This window comes from Antechinus flavipes, chromosome X, assembly GCF_016432865.1.
Source record: "Antechinus flavipes isolate AdamAnt ecotype Samford, QLD, Australia chromosome X, AdamAnt_v2, whole genome shotgun sequence".
NCBI lineage: Eukaryota > Metazoa > Chordata > Mammalia > Dasyuromorphia > Dasyuridae > Antechinus > Antechinus flavipes.
In genome coordinates, this window is record NC_067404.1 from 80,386,619 (window position 1) to 80,405,480 (window position 18,862).

Genomic DNA, 18,862 nt, shown 5'->3' on the forward strand with positions numbered 1-18,862 from the left:
AGGATACTGAGGTAATCAGATCAAAGGGAGATAGACACATAGGGTGAGATAGGGAGATAGACACAGATCGCTTGGGTGGATGTAGCAAAGGCATCCTCTCAGCCTGGAGGTCTCCTACCTCCCCCCAAGGTAGAGATCGTTTCCCTGCCTATCAGTTCTACTTTCACTTGGAGCCTCAGAAATAAGAGAGATCACAGAGTTATAAAGTTAACAGTATTTTTTTTTGGAATGCAGGTTTAATTTAGAATTTTTTAGCCAAATTTGCCCAATGCAAATTTCCGTAGAGCGAGAAGTGTCCATCAAGTTTCAGTCAGTCATCACCTCTTATTCATGTGGCAGTTCACACTCCTCAAAAAAAGCAAAGAAGGCATTACAACCGGACTTGTAGCATGATTATGTGGATGAGGGATTGGATTAATAATTAAGAAATAGGGGTGATGGTAGCAGGAAATCAGATTTCCATTGGATATAAGGAAAACCCTTTGAACACTTCCCAGAACAAGCTGGCTCAGGAAGCTAAATGTCCTCTTTTCAGAATTGCCTGGGGATTCTTTACCTGGCATATTTTGATAACTGTATTCCAGTAAAATTGTTTTCTTTTGTACACCTATGTATTTTATTGTATTCTTTTAAAAGTAGTCTTCTGTGAAGGGTCCCAGTGGCTTCCCCAGATACCAAAAGGACCCAAGACACAAAGGCAAAGTGCCCTATTGCAGAGGGAATTTTTCCTTTGCTGCAGACTCCACCTAGGTCTATTCCAACTTGGGGGTTCTATGACCTCCTCTAAAGGGACATCCAATGCCTCAGAGGGGTGTAGAGCTGGCTAGACCCAAGAAGTAAGAGACCCAGCAGATCTAACTTAGCGAGGGTTATGTGTATTGTCCCAGAGGTGGAGTAGCTAAGCCTGTCTCCAGAGGGTTAACCACCCATCCAGTATGCTGTGTGAAGGTACTGGGAAATGCTCTGATTGAAGAAGGGCCCCCAATAATGACATCTACAGACTCCGGTAAGGGATGCAAAGTGCTTTACAAACATTATTTCATTTGTTCCTCACAACAACCCTGTGAGGTAGGTCCTGAAAATAGCATTCTCGGTTCATACATTGAGGTTATGTCATAAAGGGAATAAGTGCCAGTGCCAGTGCCAGGATTTGAACTCAGTAACGCCAACTTCTCCTAGAGACCATGCTCCTTTACAATGCTGAAAGTGCAAATCATAATTACTTCAGGATTTTAAAGGAAGATATATTTCACCACAGAAATCTGCTAGGGACTTGCACTTGAAAGGCACTAAGCTAGTTGGTTAGACTCTATCCTCATCAAGACCATCTCTTCACATCCCACAATGCTTTGCCTTTTCACAAAAATCACTGAACAAGGCCATTTCTTTGCACAATTCACTTAGAAGAACGGCCATGGTCTCAACTCTTAGAAATCACCAATCTCAACCCTTCATTTTGGAAAGTAGGTGAGGTTCCGAGGGGAGATGAGGATTATAAAACCATGAGGAGCTAGCATTACTCCCCAAGATAGACTATTTGGGGCCCTTAAGGGCCGCTGGGGCTCACCAATTGCCACAGAGCTAGTAACTCTCACCTTCAGCTTCACAACTGTCCGTAATAAAAGTGAAAGGGTGGTCTAAACCCCTTCTGGGGAGTGGCGGGGAGACTGAAGGAGGCAGGAGAGTCAAGCACTATTTGCAGCATCCAATCCTGTCGCTCAAAAGCCACGGGCTACCCTAAATGTGGCAGTCCCCAGCCCCCCTCCCCAAGATGTCCAAAAGCAACATGAAATGAAGATCCGGGCCCGAGCTCCCATTTTTACAGATGGGGAAAGAGAACCCCGGGGAGAACCACTTGCCCAGGATCGGCCCCCAAGAGTGTGCCGGCTTCGAGCGGGTGGGGGAGTGGGAGAGCTCCGTTACCCTTGCGAGTTGGCTCTCGAGTCTCGGTTCTCCCCAGAGGCTGCCTTACACACAGTAGGCGCTTAATAATGACTCGCGGACTGGCTGCGTGCCCCGTGTCTCGGCTTCCACTGTTGGGCAGGGGAGGGGCAGGTCCGGGCCAGCTCGCACCCCAGCCCGGGAGGGCCGGGGCCACTACTGCGCATGTGCGGGCCGTAAGTGGGTGGGGAGGGAAGGAAGGCGAGGAGAAGACTGCCATGGGGAGGGCGCCGACCTCCCCCCGCCACGCGGTTGGCCGGCCGGCCCTCCCCGACGCGGGCGGACGGAGACGGGGGCTGAACAGAAGGGAGAGCCCTAGCACCCAGGGCCCACCGCCCGCCCCTAGGCCCCTAGTACACTTACCCGAGCACCGGGTAGCGCAAAATGGCACCGCCGGAAGTCCGTCCTCCTCCCCCTGGCAGCTTCCATCTCACCTCCCAGGACCATTTCCGGTGCCGCTCTAGGACGCCGCGGAGGCCTTCTCCTTGGTTCCTGGTTCAAGCCTGTCCCCTAGAGGCCCTTGGCCTTCACTGCAGATTCAACCTCTCTGGCACCCAGAGGAAACTGAGGCCCGAGTCCGGCCCAGGGGCACCCGCCTTAGTTCATAGATCATTCCTAGAGGAGAAGTGTGAGTGTGACTATCCATAGTCTCGTCCTAGCACAGTGCTGGCACACAGTAGGCACTATATCAATGCGTATTCCTTTCCCTTCCCCTGCTAAAGAAAGAATTCAGAGATAGCTCCCTTAAAGCTCCTTGCACAGGTGGAGGAGCTTGGTTTGGGTCTTTGCAAAATAGAAAGTGGATTGGAGGGTTTGTGTGAGCTGTTTTTGAGCTTCCAGTGAGAACTAATTCATCAGCTAAAGCATGTGGTTATGTTGCTTTAAAAAATAACAGGGAATTGTCTTTTGTATCTTGATCAGAGAGTTCCTCCCTGACCTCTACCCTTGGCATTTCTTTCAATGGGGATGCCTCTCCCTCCTGCCAGAGAGCAGAGTGCTAGTTTTGCATTTTTCTTTTTATGAATCGGTCCTTCCCCCTTTGTCTCTACTCTGCCCCCCATGGAGCCAATCAAAGGGGAAAAAACCCTTCATCATAAAACCCTTAGTACAAAGCTGCACAGTCCAGTCAAGAGCTGCTCTCTTTGGCCCTGTCTGAAAATGGCTAGCTCATTCTGCACTGTCAGTTCATCACCTTTCTGGCAGGAGTGGGGGGGGGGTGACATGATTCACCTTCAAACTTCTGGAATCATTTATCACTGCATTAATCAGAGTTCTAAGAATTTCAAAATTGTTTTTTTTTATAATATTATTATTGTTCTAATTCTGGTCATTTTGCATTCGTTCTTAAAGGCCTTCCATTTACCTCCTAAACTATTAATTTCATTCATTAATTAACATATTAGCATAGCATGGACTCTCACTCTCACTCTCTGGAGGTCAGGCCTTGATCTTATGGCCATATAATAATTTCTAATTCATTATCAGATGTGTTTAATTTTTTTTTGGCTGAAGCAATTGGGGTTAAGTGACTTGGCCAGGCTCTCACAGCTTGGAAGTGTCAAGTGTCTGAGATCACATTTGAATTCAGGTCCTCCTGACTTCAGGGCTAGTGCTCTATCTACTGCACGCCCTAGCTGCCCCTTAATTTTATTTTTAATTAATCCGGCTCTTCTTCTACTTCCCTTATAGAGAAAATTTTAAAAATCTCAATTCATGTCTACATAGTCGAGCAAAACAAATCTGCACATTAGCCATGTCTGAAAATGTATGGTTTTGAATTGTAAGTTCAGCACTTCTGTTGGGAAATGAAGTGAACATTTGAACTTCATTCTTTTGGACTTGTGCTTTATTTCATTGATCAGAGTTCTAAAATCTTTCAAAGTTGCTTTTCTTTACAAAGATATTATTATGTAAAGTATCTAGTGCAAACTTCATTGAATACAAATATAAAGGTCTTTGTGGTTTCCTTGGAGTACTAGCTAAGATAATAGTGACTGAGGCTGAGAACTTTGCTTCACTCTGCCTCACTTCAATTCAATTCATGAGCAAGTCAAGACATCATCTGTGATGCAATTAGTCGCCTTCTAAAATGAAGGACAAACAACAAGAGTAATAATAGCTAGAATTTATATAGTACTTAAAGGTTTGCAAAATGCTTTACACATATTCATTGTCTTATTTGATCCTTACAACTACCCCCCCCAGGTAGATACATTTTACCCCTTTTTTGGCAGATGAGGAAACTGAGGTAAAATGAGGTCAAATAACATAACATGTTCAAGGTCATCGAGCTAGTATTTGAGGCAGCACTGGAACTCATCTTTATGACTCCAATCCAGTCCTCTAACCATTGTCACTCATCATCCTCTGAATTTCTCCATTTCATCATTTATTATAACACGATAATATTCCATTACATTCATATAGCATAGATTGTTTCGCCATTCCCCAACAGGAGCACACTTCCTTTTTCTTTTTTTTAAATAACTTTTTATTGCTAGAACCCACGCCACGGTAATTTTTTACAGCATTATCCCTTGCACTCACTTCTGTTCCAGTTTTTTCCCTCCCTCCCTCCACCCCCTCCCCCAGATAGCAAGCAGTCCTATACATGTTAAATAGGTTACAGTATATCCTAAATACAATCTATGTGTGCAGAACCGAACAGTTCTCTTGTTGCATAGGGAGAATTGGATTCAGAAGGTAGAAATAACCCGGGAAGAAAAACAAAAATGCAAGCAGTTTATATTCATTCCCCAGTGTTCTTTCTTTGGGTATAGCTGCTTCTGTCCATCCTTGATCAATTGAAACTGAATTAGCTCTCTTTATTGAAGAGATCCACTTCCATCAATATATCCTCAAACAGTATCGTTGTTGAGGTATATAATGATCTCCTGGTTCTGCTCATTTCACTCAGCATCAGTTCCTGTAAGTCTCGCCAGTCCTCTCTGTATTCATCCCGCTGGTCATTCCTTACAGAACAATAATATTCCATAACGTTCATATACCACAATTTATTCAACCATTCTCCAATTGATGGGGCACACTTCCTTAATTTCCAATTTGTCGCCTCTACAAAATGAGCTGCTACAGATATTTTTGTATATATAAATCCTTGTCTTCTTTCTTTGATTTCACAGCTCCACCAACAATGTACCTGTATCCTGTTTCAATCAAAAACATTTATTAAGCACCCACTATATGTCAGGTACAATGCCTCCATCATCTGTCGTTTTCCTCTTTTGTTTAGTTTTTGCCAGCCTGATGAGAGGGTAGAGGCATCTCAAAGTTCCCTTCATTTGCACTAATGATTAGAACTTTTTTCCAATGGCATTCTTCATGCTTTGGATTCTTTCCTTAGAAAATTGCCTGTTCATATTATTTAACCACTTATCTATTGAACTGTGGCTCATACTCATACTTATATCCTTATCAGAGAAACTTGCTGCCAAGATTTTCCCCAGTTACTTACTTCCCACATAAGTTTAACTGCACTAGAGATTTGTGTAAAATTGTGCTAAATTTTACAGAATCAGAATTGTCCCTTTTATTCTGTATGATCCTCTCCATCGCTGGTTCCACTGCAAACTCTTCCCTGTCTGTAGATTGGAACAGTCCTCTCTTCCTTGCTCCGCGAATTTGTTATGAGTGATTTTTAATATCTAAGTAATGGATCCTTTTGAAACTTACATTAGTATTAGGTGTGAGGTGCTAGTCTATCCCTGATTTCTATCAGACTGCCTGCTAGTCTTCCAGGTGGATTCTGACAAATAGAGAGTCCTTTCTCTACTATCCAAGTTCTTTAGGTTTATCAAATATAGTTTTCTGTACTACTGTGTGTGTTTGCTTCCACATATGTTTGCCTTTAATCTTCTGACTATATTTTGGAGAGCTCCCACAAGGCAAGTACTCACACAGAGATCAGAAGGTATAAGGATGCTCTTAAGATGTCTCTTGTAAAGTCCTGGCTAGCTCCCTGGAGTCAGGATAAATTAAAATCCTCGGTCTTTAGGGGGAGAAATGAAGGAGACAGACAAAACTGCCCCGAGGCTCCTGGATTCTCAAATCCAAAGTCACCAACCTCTCTCCTCCTCTTCCTTGGGCCAAGTAAAGCCACAAATGAGTTATGTCAAATCAATGTAAAGTTTGTCTTGTTTCACCCCACCCTCTAATCTTTGCCTACGATTATCTGTATACAACAAACATTGAGTAAGCACCAATGGTGAGAAGAGTCATTTTCCCCAAACATTTGCTAATAGAGTCATTGTGGAATAGGTAATTAGCCTTAAGTGCTCAGTTGTCTGATTCAAACACACCTTTTAAGAATTTCAGCCCTTTACAATCTCTGAAGAATTTTGGAATGGATTATGAGACAGGGGAGACCCTGGTACAGCATGGCATGTTCACATCAGAGAAGGTGCTGTGCTCTATGAGCAAAGCAGACTTGCAGTAGCACAAAAGAAACAGGAGATGCACAAATTTAGAGACATTTTCCTTCTCGTGGTAGTCATACTATTTATGCCCAATCCCTGGCAGATCCTTCCAGGCTCAGAGTAGTCCGATCAGCCACTGTCAGACAGATACACTGTACCTGGAAGACAGTGATGGCATTTTGGTTCTCTTCCAGCACACAAAGGACAAGCAACAGCTCGCTACTCTGCTTTACTGATTGACTTACCTTTTTTTTTAAACAATGCCAAATCATTTGTAGTACACATTGAGATCTGATACTTATAAGCCCTGGGCTAAATTTTGAGCCTATATGCACACCCAGACATTGAGATGGTATATGAGGAAATTATACCCTAGATACAGTAGCAGGAAATGTTTGCATGTTTGTTCTGGCTGTCTTTGAGATAAATAAAGCTGATCGATGTTAAGTGGTTATATGAAACTGGGTTCCTTATAACAATGAGGAACAGTTCATGGATGCTGAAGTCACTACTGGTAATAGAAGAAAAAGTAGTGTGTCACACCCCTCGGAAACCTTAAGTGGATATTTAGCTTTCCTGTCCTTGAGAGAGTGAGATATGTTCTCAGCCTGGCTCTCTTCAACACTGAGATGATTCAGACCAGTTCCAGTGGTCTTGTGATCAAAAGAGCCATCTACACCCAGAGAGAGGATTGTGGGAACTAAGTGGGGATCGTAACATAGCATTTCCACTCTTTTTGTCGTTGTCTGCTTGCATTTTATTTTCTCCATCATTTTCTTTTCTGGTTTGATTTGATTTTTCTTGTACAGCAAGATAATTGTATAACTATGTATGCATATATTGAATTTAACATATATTTCTACCATGTTTAACATACATTGGATTACTTGCCTTCTAGGGGAGAGAGGTGGGAGAAGGCAAGGGGGGGGCTGAAAACTGGAACACAAGGTTTTGCAAGGGCTAATGTAGAATTATCCATGTATGTTTTGAAAAGTAAAAAGCTTTAATAAAAAAAAGAAACTTGTTCTCAGCAATACTATGATCCAAGACAATTCCAAAAGATTCATGATGAAAAATGCTATCTATGTTCAGAAAAAGAAAGATGTAGTCTGAATGCAGATCAGAGCTTATTATTTCTACTTTTTCTTGGTATTTCTTTCTCAGTTTTCCCCTTTTGTTCTGATTCTTGTTGCACAACATGACTGATGAGGAAATATATTTAATGATCGTACTTGCATAACCTATATCAGATTGCTTGCCATCTTGGGAGCAGGGAGGAGGGAGGGAGAAAAAAAAATTTGGAACTCAAAATCTTATAAAAGTGAATGTTGAAAAACTATCTTTATATGTAGTTGGAAAAAATAAAGTCCTACAAAAAGGGCGGGGGGGAGGGAGGGAACGAGAAAGAGAGTGAGACAGGAGAAGGTCTCCCACTTTGTTTACGTAGTTTATTAAGTTATTAAAGCTGAAAATACACTAAAACTTTTGGGATACTCTGTAAAATCTTAGAAATAACACCCTCATCGGAGAAACTTGCTGCAAATATATATATTTTTGTTTCCCTTCTACTTAACTACATCGGTTTTGTTTGTGCAAAAACTTTTGATTTTTAAGAAATTCAATTTCTAAATTTTATCTGTGTTCTTATTCTGTCCAATTTGTTCAGTTATTCTGTTGTTTTAATAATTAAATTCTATTCATTCAGTTATTACATATTTATTTACTCTCACTGGAAAAAAGAACCTTGAAAAAAAAAAGCCCTAATCTCCCGCAAAAAAATATGCAGAGCCAAGCAAAACAATTTCTCCTATTCCCAAGTGTGCGTTGCTATAGCACATCTGGAGCTCCTCCTTAGCTAGCCCCGGAGCTGGCCCCTTTCCTCTCCAGGCCAATGGGAAGCTTCCAGCGGAGCACCGAGATGCCGGACCTCCGAAGCGTCCTAGAGGGGCACCGGAAGTGCCTCCTACCGGCAGGAGGAGCCGGCGGTGCCGGCACGTCTCGGTGGTTCTCACGGCGAGAAGGGGACTTGCGGGACGCCCAGAGTCAGGACTCCGGTGAGTCTGGGGTTCCGGGAATCTGGGAGAGAGGGCGGCTTCGGCCCGGTCGCAGCGGAACCGTTAGGACCCCAGAGTTCGGGGGGCCGGGGGCGGCGGGCCCACCTCTTCCGCTTTTGAGATCCCGCCCCTTCCGCTTCCTCGACCCCGCCTCTCCAAACTTGGGGCCGCCCCTGCCCCACGTCTCCTCTCCCCTCACTCCTTGGACACGTAGGCTGGAGTGTGGGCTGGGCCTTGGGCCCCGCGGCTCTGCCCATGGCCAGACCTAAATGAGGCCGCCCCGGGCCTCACGGGGCTCATCTTGTGGCGCGGGGGGCCGGGGCGGAGCGGCGCCTTGCGGGGGCCGGGATAGGGAAGGCAGCCGTCCTCATGGAGCTGAACCTTTGGGGAGCACACCCCAAAGCTGAAGAGTTCCAGACCTGGGCAAAGGCGCCGAGGTTGGAAGGGGGATGTGTGCGAGGAACAGCTGGTAGGCCAGTGTGGCTGGAATGTAAGTAGCGTGGGTGGGGGCAGTCGTGGGAGTTCAGGCTGGGAAGGTGGACTGGGGCCCTAGGGGGAAGCAGCCTGGGGGAGCTGTCCCCCCGGGGCTGGACCGGGGACGTGGCAACTGTGTGTAGGGGGGAGGGGAGAGGGAAGACTCCGGGAACCGGCGGACCAGGTGGAGGCTGTTGCACGACGCAGTTGGGTACCCGTTGTACTAATAACATAACAATATACTAATAACACTCCTAAGCAGTGTACGTAGTGGTAGAGCGCTGACCTGATTGTCAATGCCCCTAGTAACTTTTTGGGCCCGTAAAGGTGCAGGGGGGTGGGGCGCGGTAGGCGTGATTCCTCAGCAAGAGCTCCTTACAGGAGTTTGGAAAAAAGAAAACTTGTGGTTATTGGAACGTGCCCGAGGCTGTACTATGCCAGGCTAATGATCAGACCGATTTCGGATTAGAGGTGGGGGAGAGGAAGAGGAATAAGGGTCTTGGGGATAGATTTGTTCACAAATTAAGACTATATCCAGAGCCTCCCTGTGCTTGGTAATCAAGGATCTGTCAATTTGTTGGGGCCTGCCTTCTCGCAGCTCCCTAAATGGTAGCTTCTTTCTGCCTCAATGTACGCCAGAATCTGAGACTTGTAAGGACCTTAATTGACCATCGAATCCAAGACCTCCCTAAAAGTTTTCCCTCTTATAACTAACGTTGTTGATCAGACGTTTTTGACTTGGGTGAGTTGCTGAAGCCAAAAATTGAATTCCCTTCTGACCACCATGGTGGTGAGCCTCTCCAAATTGAGTTCAGCTGGAGTTCTGACAGGAGTCAGGAAATCATCAATCTGGGCATACTTGAAACTTCTCCATTTTGAGAAGTTCTGCTGGAGCTCGTTCTCTCCTAGCAGAGCCTTGAAGAACTCAGGCTCACCTCTATTCCCCAATGAGTCATCAAGAGAACTTTCCTCATTTTCTCCTTAATAAATCTGCTTTCCAGTTGTCTTCTGTGACTTTTCTGAAACCTTTCTTTTGTTATTTATTAAGTAAACATTTACTAAAAGTGATGGGAATTGAGAAACAATGTGGCAGAGGAGTATATAGTCAGTAAACATTTACTAAAGTTGATAATTGAGACACAATGTGGCAGAGGAGTATTTAGTCAGTAAACATTTACTAAAGTTGATAATAATTGAGACACAAGGTGACAGAGGAGTATTTAGTCAGTAAACATTTACTATAGTTTATAATAATTGAGACACAATGTGGCAGAGGAGTGTTTAGTCAGTAAACATTTACTAAAGTTGATAATAATTGAGATGTATTGTGACATTGTGATGTGGCAGAGGAATAAAAGAATAACCTTAAAGTTAGCAAGATCTGACTTCAAGTCCTACTGTTGGCACATATTAGCTCTTTGTCCTTTTCCGGGCCTGTTAATCACTGTTCTCTCCATGTTTAAGACTAAGTCACAGTGCTCGATCCACAGCAGTGAAAGGAGTTTCCAGACCAACTCATAAGTTTGGGTCCCCTCCCCCAAAACAACAGCTGGTCACCTTTCTCTAACGGTTCTTGAAAGTTTACAGAGTACTTCTTCATTACAACCTTATGAGGTGGATACTACAAATACTGTAGTTGGCATCAGGGCTACATGCAGCTGAAAGGGAGGAGGAGATATAGGTACCGGTGTGGGGGAGCCACCTCAGGCCAGGTGGCTAGTGAGAGGAGTGTGCAAGAATTAAATTATTCTGCTCCAGCAGCCAGACCAGGAAACAGGATGGAGGAATTGTAAAGAAATGGTGTTTCTCTTCTTCCCCAGAAGGCCAGGAGACAGGTGGAGGAGGGATTAGATGTTTATGATGGAAGGCCATCTCTCTCTTTCCAATGCAGGGAACACAATAGAACTATTGAAACAAAAACAATCTCCATTTTCAATGTGTTCTCTCTAATTGTAGTATTTTGGGCTATGGGGGTGTCTATGAGGGGGAAAAAAGAGGACTCTCTCTCTACTGCAGCTGGGCTTTGGCCTCAGACCAGCTGATGGTCAACGCTGGGATGAACACATGGGTCATATTACAGAGACATATATAACTTGTGATTGAAACTTTGCCACCCAGGATAGGACTGATACTTTATCCAGGTCTGGATACTGCCCATCTATAGACAGCCACCTGTTGGCTAGAAGTTGACGCAGGGAATTGAAAATCTGTCATATTCCCTGAAAAACCCTCAGACATCTTTTGCTTACTAAAATTTTCCCTAGAAGGAGAGTGCATAACAACTACAAATGAAAGGAGGAGTCATTTCAGGCCCATGAAGAGTATAGATATGTAGAGATCAGAAAGAAGGCATTGATTAATAGGTGAAATCTGCATGTTCCTTTTTGTAGATCTTTTCTGGCTCTGAAACCAGGACTAGAATAGAAATGGTTTCTGTGAGAAATCAGAAATTGAGTTGGCTTCTGAAGGGGAGGGGGCACTCAGGAAGATCAGAATTAACAAAGGATTTAGTCTGACTTCTTGAGTATCCACTGCTTCTCCCTTCGTGTCACCTAAATGTCGCATCTCTGGACAGTTGCTCCTTGCCATATTTGTCCCTAGCCTTCCCTGAAAAATGTCCCTGTGTTCTGGAACTACTCTGCCCAAAAGAGTGCTCAGTCTGAATTTCTTTCTACTGTTTATTTTCTCCTGAACAGGATTTCCAGTTCCTGAGCCACACACCATTTTTCAAATGGAGGAAGAAGAAAAACTGCAGATTGTGGAGCCAGAGGAGGTTGATGATGGAGACTTCCAGAAGGGAAGAGCCTGCCCAGGTAAGGGGTTGGGGGAAACTGTGGACAGTGGGCAGTGGTGAGCCTAGATGAGGGTAGGTAGAGATGTTGTGATGGCTGCTTGGGCAGTTTTGATATGGATGCAGCTCCTCAGTGACTCTCTACTCTGCCTTACTAGGAGGAGCCATAAAAGAAAAAAACATCCTTTCCTTTTTTCCTTGCTGTCTCTTCTGTAATTCTGAACTTTATAAAGCCAGCCCTTGTGTTCTCTGCTTCTTTTCATCATCCTTCCCTAGTAGCTCACTGCCTGCCAGTATTCACCTTCTCCATTCTTGTCCCTTAACTCTATTTCTTCTGCTCCTGTACCTTTGTCCTGGTGATTTCATTCACCTCTCTTGGTGGGTTCTTTCATGTTCTATGCTTTCCTTGCTCTTTGTACCAGCCACTGGTGATTACTCCCCTCCTTCGTCCATCTCTGGCGAAAAAAAAAAGGTTCAGACCCCCCGTTTTCATTTTAAATTACGTGGCTGCCACCACCGAGCTTGGAGTTCGAGAAGGGCTTCTTAAAAGCAGTACTCTTTAAAAAAAAAAAAAAAAAAAAAAGCAGTACTCTTGGCAATATTTGTTTAGGTACCTCTTGCATGCAAGCACCGTCCTAGGGGTTGGGGCACAAAGATAAAAAAAAAAATCATTGAGATTCTATTTCAGTCAGCAGTCTGATGGGGGATTATGACACATCCATAATTTAGCATGATATACAAAGTTGAGTGTAACAAAGTCAAAGGAGAGATCCTTTTTAGCAGAATAGAGGAAGTGGCTCCCAAATACAGCCTACATGAAAGGTTTCAGTGCAAGATCAGCTTGGAGAGGTAGATCAGAGCCACATTGAAAGGTTGAAAATGCTGGGCTGAAGATTTTGTGCTTTAGGGGCATTGCTGGAAACTGATATGGTCAGACCTCTTCATTGGGAAGATTTATGTTGTTGACCACATGTAGGATAATTGGAGAGGGGAAAGAGACTGGAGTTGCGAAAACCACCTAGGAGTCTATTAAAATGGTCTAAGTGATGATCACTGGGTTTAAGCTAGGGTGATGATAGTGAGGGAAAACTAGAAAAATTTGAATTTTTGTCTATCCCCCTACTCCAACCCCTTCATCAGAAGAAATCAGTAGCTTTCTTGACATATAGAGAAAGTTATTTTAATACAGGTCTGAAAATTTGTTAGGAGGGCTGAGGGCTAGTATGGAATCCAGCTAAGAACAGCTTCAGAAAGAAATCTGTCTTTAGATACTCTTTCAGTTCTCAAGGCCAGCCCTGCTACTCCATTATTCCTGGAATACTTCTTCCACATGCCGGGCCTTTGTAGGGGGTTAGTCAAGCCCAATTTCTTCAGTCGTCCCTCGTATGGAATGATTTGTTGGGACCCATCATCAGGGTTGCCCTTCCATAAACACATTCTCCTATATGTTACATGATCCATTTTACATGTGGTGTCCAGAAATGAATACAGTGTTCCAGATGTAGGCTGTCCAGCGTGAAGGGACCCTCATCTTGTGTCAGGAAACCATTGCTTGGGACATAAGAGGAAAAGATTTTTTGGCCTTCTTAATTTTCATTATGGACTTTTGCCTTCCTGATGCTATTGTTCCACTTTTAAGAGAACTTGGATAAGAGAGGCAGTGGTTAAGGGGATAGAACAAAGAGTGAGTGATAGAATGGGAAGGGGAAGCCCCAGCGCCCTTGTTTGGATAGCCGTGAACCACAGTTGTCCTGTATCCTTCCCAACTTGTCTTCATCATTGGCCCTTGTTACATTTCTGTGATACCACTTCTGAAATTTCTAATCAGTGGGTCCCTTTCACACAGTGTAGATTTGCATTTTTCTTTTTATCATTTCAGAATCTAAGAATGAAACCGAAAATGAAAAAACAGAAGAAGAGCCTGTTTCAAAACAGGAAGTTTCCAAAGTAGAATCTCCAGGCAAGTCATTGGTAGGTGACCAGGAGGCCGTTTCCCAGGACTCCAAATCTGGAGAAACTTTGGGAACGGGGGACAGGTCAGAAGTACAACAGGAAAAGCCAGAAGGGAAAATACCGGAAGGCTCACCTAACCAAGAGAGCGACTTTGATAATGGGACCACCTCCGCAAGTGTGCCGCCGGAAGAAAAGGAATGTGGCAAAAGCTCAAATCCCGATCCACCCGAGACAGTCCCTGCAGGAGAGAGACCCCCGAGATGTGAGCTGCACAAACATGGCTGCAGGCTGACTTCGGATTACACGAGTAAGTCCAAACCCCACAGTGCAGACAAACCTCATAAGTGTGATCAGTGTGGCAAAGCCTTCAGGAGGAGCTCCAACCTTATTCAGCATCAGAAAATTCATAGTGGAGAGAAGCCCTACAAGTGTAATGAATGTGGCAAAGCCTTCAGTCGTAGCACAACCCTCATTCACCATCAGACGATCCACAGCGGAGAGAAACCTTATGAATGTAACGAATGCGGCAAGGCCTTCATGGCGAGTTCTGCCCTTGTCCGCCACCAGACAATTCACAGCGGAGAGCGACCCTACGAATGTAACGAGTGCGGCAAAGCCTTCAGCCGCAATTCCATCCTTATCGAGCATAAGAGGATTCACAGCGGAGAGAAACCTTACGAATGTAATGAATGTGGAAAGGCCTGCCGGGGGAGTTCCAAACTTATTGAGCACCAGAGAATTCACACTGGAGTGAAACCCTATGAATGTAATGACTGTGGAAAGACTTTCAGTCAGAACTCACACCTCACTCAGCATCAAAGAATCCACACTGGAGTAAAGCCCTATCAGTGCAGTGAGTGTGGCAGGGCCTTCAGGCAGATCGCCACTTTTATCAACCATCAGCGAATTCACAGTGGAGAGAAGCCCTACGAATGCAATGTGTGTGGGAAAGTCTTCAGGGTGAGGTCCGATCTCATTCGCCACCAGAGAATTCATAGTGGAGAGAGACGCTACGAATGTAACGAGTGTGAGAAAACCTTCAGTCAGAGCTCATGCCTTATCCAACACAGGAGGACTCACAGTGGGGAGAAACTCTACGAATGTAATGAGTGCGGCAAGAATTTTAGTCGCAGTTCAAACCTCATTCAACATCAGCGAATTCACAGTGGAGAGAAGCCCTATGAATGTAGTGAATGTGGCAGAGCCTTCAGCAGGAGCTCCAACCTGATTCAGCATCAGATGATGCACACGAGAGTATAAAGAAGGCTTGTTGGGGATGGAGAGAAAGATGAAGGACCTGGCAGGTCACCAGACCTTCGTGGCCTCGCCTCGAACCTCTGTAAAATAAGACTTGGCCTAGGTCATCGCCGAGCTCTCTTTCTTCTCTGCAGCCTGTCCCCCTCAGCGTGAATATTCACATCGCGGCCTCCTGCGCTCTGTCCCACTGCCGGCTCAGTGACTTGCCAGCCAGGATAGCACCGTGGGAAAGAGGGTCTTATCTGGAGGTGGAAGACTCAGCACCTCCTTTGAGCCTGTTCTCTTCATTGAGATGGGGAGAATAACACTTGTTACCTACCTCACAGGGTTGTTGTGAGGAAAGCCCTTCGGAATCCTTAGAGGACTATAGTGTCGAGGGCCACTGGTACTCCACTTGAGCACAGTGGCTCTGTGGGAATAAGCTAATAAGGGTCTCTTCTCTTCAAAGTGTTGACTTGGGGGAAACCCTCTGTGGCAGTACTGCCAAAGATACTCTATTCGTGGACAAAAGGGAAGGTACAATCCCAATTGGAGAGGCAGTGTGGTCTGGTGGAAAAAGCACCCGTCACATCTGCCAGCCTGGGATGCCTGGGAACTCAGGCTTTTACACTCACCTTTGTGACCACGGGCAAATCCCCTCCCCTCCCCTCCTTGAGCCTCAGTTCCCTTCTCTGTAAGCTGGAGATGTTAGTACTTGAACCAATTGCCTCCTCTGGGTTATTGTGAGGAAAGTGCTTTGTAAGTCTTCATCTACCAGAGAGGAGAACTCCCTGTATTGATAATTAGGAGGGCTGGGATTCAAACCCTTGACTCCAAATCTGGGGTGCTTTCCACTGTACCATTCTGCTGGAAGGCTTTAACTGCCAGTTGAGTTTGGCAGATTTGGAACCACTGAAGCTCCCTGTTCAAGGAGGGGGAGAGGAGGGGTGTCTCATGGTCAGACCTGCACTTTAGGAAGATCGCTTTGGCAGCTGAGTGGAGGATGGACTGGAGTGGGGAAAGGCTAGAGGCAGGCAGAACCCCCCAGCAGGTATTGCCATGGTCTTGGTGAGAGGGGACTGAGGGGTGTGGTCTTAGGTATAGAAGGTGAGAGCTGCTGCAGAAGCAGGAGAACTTGGGCACCGAGGGAGTATTGGGGTGGGCTGAGGTGGGGGAGGAGGATGTCAGTTTGTAAACCAGAAATGGTGAAAGGAGACCTGCTACCCCAGACAGAATTGGGAGGGAAATCAGGAAATGGAAAAAGGGGGAGCAGGGAGGTAGTGAGCTCCATTTTGGACACATCAAGTTTGAGGGATGCCCATGGCTTTCCAATAGAAATAAGATTGTTGATAGTAAACATTTATTAAACATCTGCTGTGTGCCCGGCACTGTGCTAAGTGCTGAGACTACAGACAGAAGGAAAGACAGTCTTTGTCCTCAAGGAGTTGACAGTCAAAGAGAGAAGGATAATATACAAGAGCAAACTGAAAGGGGCCACCAGAGGGTACCTGGCAGGATGGGTCCCGGGGGACGTGCTGTTCGTGGGAGTCAAAACCAGGCAGAGCAGGAAATAAGTTTGAGGCGAGAGCACCCTGTCTTTGGAATGGAAAGCGCACTGGACCGTGACGCAGAAAACTTGAAACTGATTGTGTTACTCTGGGAGCCTCAGTGTCTCATCTATAAAACTAGGACAGTGATACTGTTCTCAAGGAGCTCCCCTTTGCACAGGTGTTCTCCGAGAGGGAGGGAGAAGACTAGGAAAGGCACTTTACAGAAAGGGACATTGAGCCAAGTCTTGAAGGAAGCCATGGAGAAGGGAAAGCAGAGGCGAGGAGGGAGCTGCAGCCAGGGCTCCAGTGAAAAAGGCAGCATTTGGGAGATAGAGTGTTTCTGTGTGTGTGGAAGGGAAGAAAGTGGCTTGGGTGTGAAGGGCTCTTAATCACAAACAAAATTTGCATTTGATCCCCAAGGGAATAGGGAGACACTAGAGTTTGAGGAGGGGAGTGACCTGGGCAGACCTGTACTTTGGGGAAATCCTCTTGGTAGCTATATGAAAGATAGTTTGAAGTGGGGAGAGACTTGAGGCAGGGACGCCCACCTAGGAGGGAGCAGATGCTTTCAGGTTTTTCAGTGAAATAGGAGATGAGGTCCTCAGTTGAGGGGTTTGGAGAATGAGAAGCTTGAGGAGGAATGGAAAGGAGGGCCTGCTGTAGTGAGCAGGAGAGCCAGTGGTTCAGTGAGCCATCAGGATTCCCTTGCTTGTGGAGCTCCAAGTCGGGTGGGGAGAGAAGGATCACCCGGAGCTGGCTGTGACCCCCCAGCATCACCAAAGTACAGCACAGAGTTCATTTGAGCACAACTGCCGTGTTGTGGAGACAGTGCAGCTCTTTTTACTTCTGTGTACCTGTCTCATCCTCCAAATCTGGGCTGGAAGACACCTTCATGTCAAGTGCAATGTAAACTTGAGCCAGACTCTCCTCACCAGCCTCCCCCAGGAGAGGGGTACAGAGAAACTGCTCTAGGCCTCCATTACCTCGCTTAGACTAGCTGATCTCTTGGGTCCCCTGGGTCTTGAAGTCCCTAAGCCTCCAACTGCCCATACCCCTTGTCGCCACCTTGACTTTCTCTTTTCAGTGTCAGTAGCAGAGTTAGCAATTGCTCCAAAGGTCTTGAATGTAAATATCAAGAAAGCACTAGGAGTGATGTCCCAGGAGGGTTAGCAGCCGTTGCTTCCTGGGGGAGAGTACTGGGGTCGGACTTTAGAAGCACAGAATGGGTCCATACATGTGGCTGTTCATGTTTGAGGACTTCCTTAGGTTCTGCAAGTAATGGACCTGTGATTCTCGAGCTGGAAGAAAGCTTAGGGATCAGCCAGGCCAGTCCCCAGAGGCTGAAACTTGGTTCTAGCACAGAAATAGCACTTAGCCAAAGCCGCACCAGTGAACTTGTAGGTTTAGAACCTGTTAGCAGCTGGAAGGGAGTTGAAACCCGGCACGACGTGGCACAGCCCGAGTCGGGCCTTCCAGCTCCGAGGCTAATATGCCCTGCACTAACCCTTGCTGCTCGCTCAGATGTTTCTAGAGCGACTCGAGGAAGGGAGAAGGAGCCCACCGGTCCTGTCTCAGCCAAGAATGCCGGAGGCAGGCTGACTTCACAGGGCCCGGGTGATGGCATATGACACAGCTGTGTGACGGCCAGCACTGCAGAGTGAGCCGTGGACTTTTTGGACATGGCCGATAAGAAATTGTTTTGTTGCTTGACTGTGTATTTGTTATGAGGGTCTTGTTTTTCTTTTTTAAGGGGGGGGGATAGAAAAATTTTGTTAAGTGGGGAAAAAAAAGATAGAAAAATAATACTTGGGGAGTCAGGAGAGCGGGGTTTGAATCCTGACTTAAAAGTCTTGCCTTTTTCCCTTCTTGGGCGTGAGGCCTGTGGCTGCCTTTCTCGGATCCTCAGTTACTAATGGTGCTGTGCAAAGAGAGGGTGTTTAGTACGTGTCTGTTGGTGGTTGGGTAGGTGAGTGCTGGCCTTAGCCTCAGGAAAACCCAGCATTGATTAGCCTTGGACACTACTAGCAGTGTGACCCTAAGCAAGTCACTTAATCTAAGCCTTAGTTTCCTCATCTGTAAAATGGGGATAATAGTTTCGAGGATCAACTGCGATAATATATGTAAAGTGCTTTATATAACGTTTCTGTTATTGCTATATTATTATGTTATTGTTATTATTATTATTATTATTATTGAATGGACTCCGGATGGACGAGCGGCTTCATCTCTGAGCCTCAGACACTCTGGATAATGCCTGTAGAACCTACCTCAGGTTTGTTACGAGACTCCAATGAGAAAGCGTCCGATTAAGCACCTTGATGCCTTAAACTATCATACAAATGTAAGCTATTCTTATTTTAATAAATATTATTGATGTTTCTTGGGTTTTGCCCCGTTCTCATTTCCCAACATCCCCACCCACCCGGCGGA

The 18,862-nt window shown here is 45.6% G+C and overlaps 1 protein-coding gene and 1 long non-coding RNA gene across 2 annotated transcripts; one reads left to right on the forward strand and one right to left on the reverse strand.

Moving 5' to 3' along the window:
- Positions 1-216: 216 nt before the first annotated feature.
- Positions 217-2,368, reverse strand: LOC127542484 (uncharacterized). Its single transcript, XR_007948684.1, has 2 exons — positions 2,305-2,368; positions 217-1,200 (listed from the first exon to the last, which is right to left on the reverse strand). It is a non-coding gene; the product is annotated as an uncharacterized LOC127542484 (long non-coding RNA).
- A 6,249-nt stretch (positions 2,369-8,617) lies between these two features.
- LOC127542479 (zinc finger protein OZF-like) lies at positions 8,618-18,811 on the forward strand. The gene is made up of 3 exons (XM_051968120.1): positions 8,618-8,918; positions 11,599-11,715; positions 13,573-18,811. The coding sequence occupies exons 2-3, from the start codon at positions 11,634-11,636 to the stop codon at positions 14,904-14,906; spliced, it is 1,416 nt and encodes a 471-aa protein (XP_051824080.1). The 5' UTR covers positions 8,618-8,918; positions 11,599-11,633; the 3' UTR covers positions 14,907-18,811.
- The last annotated feature ends 51 nt before the right edge of the window (positions 18,812-18,862 follow it).